The sequence below is a fragment of the Pyrus communis genome, chromosome 1, assembly GCF_963583255.1.
Source record: "Pyrus communis chromosome 1, drPyrComm1.1, whole genome shotgun sequence".
Taxonomy (NCBI): domain Eukaryota; kingdom Viridiplantae; phylum Streptophyta; class Magnoliopsida; order Rosales; family Rosaceae; genus Pyrus; species Pyrus communis.
Window position 1 is genome coordinate 4,748,621 of NC_084803.1, and position 8,154 is coordinate 4,756,774.

General features: G+C 40.5%; 1 protein-coding gene across 1 annotated transcript; it reads left to right on the forward strand.

Moving 5' to 3' along the window:
• The first annotated feature begins 2,008 nt into the window (after nucleotides 1-2,008).
• On the forward strand, nucleotides 2,009-4,912 carry LOC137715936 (subtilisin-like protease SBT3). Its single transcript, XM_068455303.1, has one exon. The coding sequence runs from the start codon at nucleotides 2,193-2,195 to the stop codon at nucleotides 4,488-4,490; it is 2,298 nt and encodes a 765-aa protein (XP_068311404.1). The 5' UTR covers nucleotides 2,009-2,192; the 3' UTR covers nucleotides 4,491-4,912.
• Nucleotides 4,913-8,154: the final 3,242 nt, after the last annotated feature.

Genomic DNA, 8,154 nt, shown 5'->3' on the forward strand with positions numbered 1-8,154 from the left:
GCATGCCTTAATGTCAAAGCTAACAGAAACTTAGCTATTACATAGTTGTGTAGTAAAATGCCCGTTTGTCTCATCTCGCCTATATATGAGAGAGATAAACGCGTGGTATAGAAGCTCTTTCTGTCAAAACTACTTAAAAGTGGACGTACTCATGATGTAGATTAATTTTGTACATACTATCCCTCGAGTTTTTATTTTCTTACCCTAGCAATTTTATTGTCACAGTTCTAGTTTGAACTAAAAATTAAGAGGTGTAAAAATCACCTTCCTTTATAACCCTTTATTTGGGAGAAGGATTGAAGACTGCACACTACGAATTGACGTTCTCTCGATTTTCAGTAATGAAAAAAATAAAAGAAATTTGATTGGAGTACTACCACCATGAGACATTGAGGGAGACTTACTTACAATTCGTCATGTAGTACGATGTGAGAAAGTTAAACTGCATCATATTGCATCACTCATTTACGATGTTACTCTGACGAATCAAGTGCGTGGATAAGTTATTCTCAACACACTAAGATGTCTACTGCTTACTTACGAATTCTGTTTCTAGTAAAAGCAACCTTTATGCTACAATGGGCAAGGGCATCATCAAAATGCATCGCCCGTTCATAAAAATTGCTTTTTATACAATCTCCATGGTCGATTGGTTGCGTTTTTGCCCCGTAGAAAGGGAAGATGCTACAGTGGTCCATTAAGCAACCATATTCCCTAGATATAGTCTCTTCTCTGATTAGGTCTCAGTGAAAACTTGAGCATCTTAGGTCACCCTCACCATGGAGGGATGAAAGGAATTGAAAAATCAAGTGATCCCAAAATTTAGAAGTCAACATACTTTTTATTTATCAGATAAGTGATCACTTATAAGAATTTGATGCATGATTGCATGTGGTTTATTGTATTTGAACATGGTAAAATAGCAAACTAATAAAGTTTAAGCTTAACCTTGGAACAACATAATTGGTGCAATAATATGTGCCAAATCTGAACCGCCACAATATAACTAGTGAAAATGATTGTACATAAGTAGTCGGTTTGTCCAAGTCTCTTTATAGCTTGTTGGTTTTGTAGAACAACCTAGAAAATTTTATTTGGAGCCAATAAACTTTTTTTCACACCTTACTTTTTCCCCTCTAGATCTCCATTTAACAATTATCAGCCCCACCACAATGAATTCTAGGGTGAAAGTTCACCACTTTCTGGGACCTTTACTGATGCCGACCACGAAAGTTATCAACCTCACCACCTCAACTTCCACCACTTTTCGGCGTCTCCTCTCCTCTTTATCGTCTTATATTCTCTCCCTCCCCGTACTCTGTTATCTCTTACTCCCTCTTCTTTTATGCCTGCAGGCGATATTCGAATAGGGCAGCCATGAAAGGGGTCTTCATGCTTTTGAGTTTAATTTGAAGTTCCGATGGATTTTGGAGTTTTGAGATTTTATTTCTACAATTGGGCAGCCATGGAAGAGAAGCATCAAAACCCGTGCTTGAATAAATCCTCAAACTCGTGGTGTGGAAAGAGATTTTTATTTTATTTTATTTCAGGTTGAAATAGAAAATTCAAAGAACACTTTTAAAATTGAGTACAGAAAGAGATTATTTAGGTTCTAAAACAATTTCTCTTCACTATATTTTGTTAATGATACTGATATTTACTTCCTTCCACTTGCATTTTGCATGCTTTGTGTACCCCAATTTCCCCATATGCCCTTGTTTTGTGGCGGTCCATACAATGACAAGATGGTCTCCTTGGACCACTTTGTATTCTGGTCTCACTGAAAAATTTCTCCAAATGAACGGTCTTCATCTACGTAAATATATTATCCATAACATGCATGGCAATTGGACACCAATAATATATGAGTAATGATATGGAGACTAAATTTGTGAACTAAATGATGTGTCACCATTAGAAAATTGGCACGTTTATCAATGTTTAAGTAATAATCCACTCATCAACTTCTATGTGATTTAGTTTACAAAATTTAGTCTACAAATTTAATCTCTCTAATATTATTTGATAATATATCATCCATAATATACTCCCAGTTGAGATAATCAGATGGTGATGAGGACTTTTTTGTTGGGATTGGTTCCTAAAACTCCTAAATGGCCTTATAAGTTTACAAACTTTACGAATTCATTTGTATTCTAAATTTTTCATATCGTCCCTTGTGCTCAACATCCATGACTAGTTACTATCATGTTTCCTTGTATTTTTGGCTTTCCATTGCCACCATCTCACACCTCGCAATTGTCTCAACCTTTGCTCAATCCCAAAACTATATCATCCACATGGATTCATCAGTGATGCCTAAAGCCTTTTCTGATCACCATTCATGGTACTTGGCAACGTTAGACTCCGCATTAGGCAAGTTTACCCCTAGCACCACTGCGACCTCCTTCTCCTCCGCCCTCTCTTCCAAACTCATTTATAGTTATACTCATGCCATGAATGGTTTCAGTGCAAGTCTCACTGCTTCCGAGCTTGAGGCCTTAAAAAGCTCTCCAGGCTACATTTCTTCAGTGAAAGACTTGCCAGTAAAAAAAGACACAACTCACACCTCCCAGTTTCTTGGCCTCAACTCCAAATCCGGAGCGTGGCCAGTTGCGAATTACGGCAAAGACGTGATCATCGGGTTGGTGGACACGGGCGTTTGGCCAGAAAGTGAAAGCTTTAACGAAGATGGAATGTCAAAAATCCCACCAAGATGGAAAGGAGAATGTGAAAGTGGCACCCAATTCCACTCCTCATTGTGCAACAAAAAGCTTATTGGGGCAAAGTTCTTTAACAAAGGGCTCGTTGCCCAGAATCCCAATTTGACCATTGAGGTGAATTCAACGAGGGACACTGACGGGCATGGGACCCACACCTCGTCTACGGCCGCAGGAAATTACGTGGCCGGGGCATCATTTTTTGGTTACGCCCCAGGAACTGCCAGTGGCATGGCTCCTAGAGCGCATGTGGCCATGTACAAGGCTTTTTGGGATGAGGGAGCATTGTCTTCCGATATAATTGCTGCCATTGAGCAAGCAATTATAGACGGTGTGGATGTTTTGTCCTTATCATTTGGGTTTGATGGTGTTCATTTGTATGAGGATCCTGTTGCCATAGCAACATTTTCTGCCTTGGAGAGAGGTGTTTTTGTGTCCACATCGGCAGGAAATGAGGGTCCTTTATTTGGTACCTTGCACAATGGTATCCCTTGGGTTCTCACGGTTGCAGCAGGGACAATTGATCGGGAATTCAAAGGAACTGCGCATCATGGAAATGGAAACTCCGTCACGGGGTCCACGCTCTATCCCGGAAATTCATCTTCAACCCAATTTCCAGTTGTTTTCTTTGATGCGTGTAACAACACAAAAACATTGAAGCAGTTGGGGAAGAAGATCGTCGTGTGCCAGGACAGAAATGATACGTTGTACTATCAAGTTTATAATGTCAGCAGCACAAATGTTGCCGGAGGCATCTTCATTACCAGCAACACAGATTTGGAGTTATTCATCCAAAGCATTTTTCCCGCAGTCTTTCTGAGTCCAAAGGAAGGTGAAGTGATCAAAGATTACATCAACAGCAACTCACGGCCAAAAGCAAGCTTGGAGTTTCAAAAGACACTTCTTGGGGCCAAACCAGCACCAAGTGTTACCAGCTACTCGTCTAGAGGGCCTTCCTTTAGCTTCCCCCGGACCTTGAAGCCAGACATTCTGGCTCCAGGGTCGTTAGTCTTGGCTGCATGGCCTCAAAATATCTTCGCGGCCATGGTAGGCAAGAAAGACTTGTTTAGTAATTTTAATCTGTTGTCAGGGACATCCATGTCTTGCCCCCATGTAGCTGGAATAGCGGCGCTTCTGAAAGGTGCAAACCCAGAATGGAGCCCTGCTGCTATTAGATCTGCCATGATGACGACATCAGACATATTGGATAACACGGGTAGCCCCATAAAAGACATCGGTGACGCTTACCAGTCAGCTAGTCCTCTAGCCATCGGAGCTGGGCATGTCAACCCTAACAAAGCCCTAGACCCCGGGCTCATTTACGATGCGAAAATTGAAGATTACGTTAACCTTCTTTGTGCACTCAACTACACCAATAAGCAAATCCAAACCATCACTAAATATGCCTCGAACGACTGTTCAACTCCTTCCTTAGATCTTAACTACCCTTCTTTCATTGCATTCTTCAACTCAAACAAGAGGCACTCGGACGTACAAACGACTCATGAATTCCGGAGGACAGTGACCAACCTAGGAAAGGGGCCATCGACCTACGTTGCCAGCGTGGCACCGTTGAAAGGATTTGTGGTTGGAGTGGTTCCGGAGAAGTCGGAGTTCACGGAAGTGGGTCAGAAGCTGAGCTTTGTGCTGAGTATAAAAGGTCCAAGAGTAATGAAAGAGGCGGTGGTTTTTGGTTCTCTGAGTTGGGTGGAGAGTGAAGGTGAACATGTGGTGAGAAGCCCCGTCGTGGCTTCAAGCCTCATCAGTTGATCAGAGATAAGTGTCGCAGCAGAGATAACTTGCCTGCTCTATAGCAAGCATGTGATCATTCCCTTGCTAAAAAAAATGGCAATTACAGTTTCAAATAAATATAGGATGTCAGGCTTACAGCAGCTTTGTGTCTGATTAAATTAATTAAAGCCGGCAACTAGCGATTTCAGGTTATTGGTAAGGTTCTGTGTGGTTTGTTAGTCATATACGGTATAGCTTTGTTTATTGGTGAACGTACCGTTGGAACTTTGGAAGACATTAGACTTTGTAAACTGAAAAAAATAAACAATCAACTTTGAATGTTTATTTAAGTTGCATGCATGTGTTGTGCTTGTCGAGTAATTTTTTGACGCGATCGTCACATTCACATGTTGTAATTGTTATATTTCTGGTAGAGCACAAATATTTATTTTATTTTATTATCATGGTGTTAGTTTACCAAATATTGACTATGTCATACCTACATTATGACGAATGAATAATTAGTGGCAGACAATGTCAAAGTAGCACTAGTCTATCAGTTTCATTCGACAAAAACTGACATGGACCCAATCCATATACCGTAAACAAAGCATGGCTAGGTTCTGTGACTTTGATTAGAGAAACCATTATATTCGTGATGTGTGTTTGGACCCAAATTTACATCATCGATCCGTGCAATCAAGATTGTTGAAAATAATTTTGTTATTGTTGAGGGATAATAATATGATTTTTATCATAATAATTATCTTTTAATATGAATTATCTTGGCGTATTCTTAAACGGGATGCAGATTATATCCCTAAACAAGCGGTACAGTTCAAATTAATTTGGGATGTTTGGCGTGAGGTGGTGGTGACAGATTGACAAGTAGCCAGAAATGAATTTAAAATGAATTTGAAATTCATTAAATGGGGATCAGGATGCATGGATGGGTGATGGAATTGTGATAAGATAAGAAACCCTTGGTAGGCTAGGCTTTTTGTCATGATGGGATAAGTCAGGATGGGCTTTTATTATCTTTGAAAAGTCAGCCATTTGAAGATAGGCTTTAGCACCTATGCTGTGGATCAGTCATTCTACGAGTTTGAGTTTCAGTCGGTTTCTACATTATCAAGCCGTGCCAAGCAAAATATATGGCTGTTATAAATACAGAGTCGCAGGCAACATTCAAGCCCTTCCAATTCAACATAAAAACTGCCCTGCGCAAACTCTCGCTTTACGCGAAACCTCTTAACAACCTTGAGATTTTTATTTTCTTTTTCCCGCCGACAGCTTTTCAGTTTGGATAAACAGCACTGTGAAGGGCAACATCGAACATCTTCAGTTTGGATAAACAGTATTGTTGCTGTAAAATCAGCCGACCGCGGAGCACCTTCAGTTTGGATAAACACCATTGCGTCGAGGCCGACTGGTTATCTATCCAAGTCTCGATCGAGAAGGATTTTCGAATCCTTATTAGCAAAGGTCATCTCATTAGCCTTCTTGGCGAAGTGAGGTGTTACAAGTTACTACATTCGGCACATTGAAAGCCGAATTTGATATTGAACTTCCCAGAACTAGCAGCCTTGTCTTTAGGCTCTAGAACCCGAAGGCCGAGACGTGTTCCTTCTTCAGCCGTAGTCGCAAGATCAAGAGGTCAGCAGAGCACCCAACGCAACATCAACACATTTTACTCCTCGGCCGACGAGTTGGCACGCCCTGCACACAACCGAATGACTTAGTTAGCTTATTAATTACTCGGTCTCCGTGCCACGTAGGCTTGGTAGTTTTTAGGGTCAACATTTTGGCACACCCAGTAGGACCTAGTGCTAAAACTACAAAGTTCACATGATATATCAAGATCTCAATCAGGGTGAGATTTGGTGCCTATTAAAGGAAAATGTTGAGAAGCAACAAAAACTCCTTGACCGGATCCTTGAAGCACACGAAGAAAGGCAAAAATCTTTCTCTCAAATGATAAAGGTGAAGGTTCATCACAGCTTACAAGATCAATGGTCAAATGAAGATAGAGCTCAATTTTATGAATGGCTTGATAAGAAAACGCATTTTTGTCTTGGGTTCAAATCAATTCCATTTGAAGAATGGTTAGATCAAAAGATCGGGGGGCAATTTTTCGCTTCGGCCTCAGAAAATTGTCGAGATGGCCGAAGAAGAACCTAGGACACCTTTTTTTTCAATTGAGATTGAAAGTGTGGTAGGCCTAGAAGAAAAAGTTCAAGTCTCTGAGCCAAAAATCTACTTAGAAAATGATTCATCAGAATTCTCCAATGGCGAATATGGTCGAGACATGGTCTTAGACGCTAAAGTTACGCCAATTGATATGATTATTAGTGATAAAGCCGATATGGAGAAATCCCGTTTGGCCACGTTATTTGAGTTAAAAGACAAAATTAACAAAGTAATTATGCCTGGGGGGTTTAATACTTGTCCAACACATTCGGCGGCTGATAACGAAAAATATTTCGCCAAGTCAAAAGTATTTGGAGATGATTTTTTATTTTGCCTAGAGCAAAATCAAATTGAGAATTTTGATGTAAAAAGATCTCGGCTTGGAATAAAGTATCGTTGGCCTCCTCCTGATTATAGTTCGGTCACTTTTATTTTTGTCTAAAAAGAAAAGGGAATAATATTATTTTCTTAACCATTCGGCCTTTCAGGCCGATACGTAAGAAAATAAAGGGGCAGCATATGGTATAATCGGTGGTTAAGTTTTTTTAGTCTCGCCGAGAGAGATTATTTACTGATATGCTGCGTGCAACAAGAAAGGCCACCCGTGTTGTAGTAGGTCTCCGCATGGCCTAGCCTATTCACCCTGTGGGATGGGCATTTGGTGGTTAATATCCGCAGGTATTTGGTTTGCCCAATTATTAGTCAGACAAGATTATTGGTCAGAGGAAGAAAAGAAAAAGCATAAGATAATCATAAGATAATCAGGTGATAGGCCACCCATTTGTGGTAAGCCATACGTGCCTAATCTTGGCCAATCGGTGAGGGTTGCTATTCAAAGGATTTTATTGCGTGGCTTTGGTTCAAGTTGCATTGATTTTAGTGGAATTTTCAACATTTTTAGTTCAGACTGGTAACTTCAGTTTGGTTCAAAAGGAAGTCACCACAGTTCAATAGATATCAAGGACTTGATCTCAATGTTCGAGGGTTGTTGGTTGAGCTCGACCATAGTATAATTTAGCGAGGCAACGTTTACAACAGAATGAAGTCCCACTGAATTGGAATTTTAGCCAAAAGATATATCATGCAGAAATTAATCATGGCATGAACTGTTCCAGCATAAGGTGTTACATTTCGTCATCAAAGCAAAAGTTGTATCATGGCATGCAAATTGGAGTCTCGGCCGAAAAATATATCATGTTGAACCATTCAATGCATGCTTGCAGCTTCGTGGGCAAGTATGTATATGTGTGTGTGTGTGTGTGTGTGTGTGTGTGTGTGTGTAGCCAACTGTTTGCCAAGCTAAGTAAGCATGAGCTGGTGTTCAGCACCAGTTACCATAAGCTCATTCGGCCTGCAGTAAATATATATGCTTACATGAAAAAGTGTTTATGTAATGTGTGCCGCCATGATTTCTGCGTTGCTGACTTTGATTGATGACAAGCCAAGCTACCAAGAGTGGTTTCTCTCGGCCCCCAACCTCAATGGAGACACTTGTTTTGGTTTTCCCAGAATT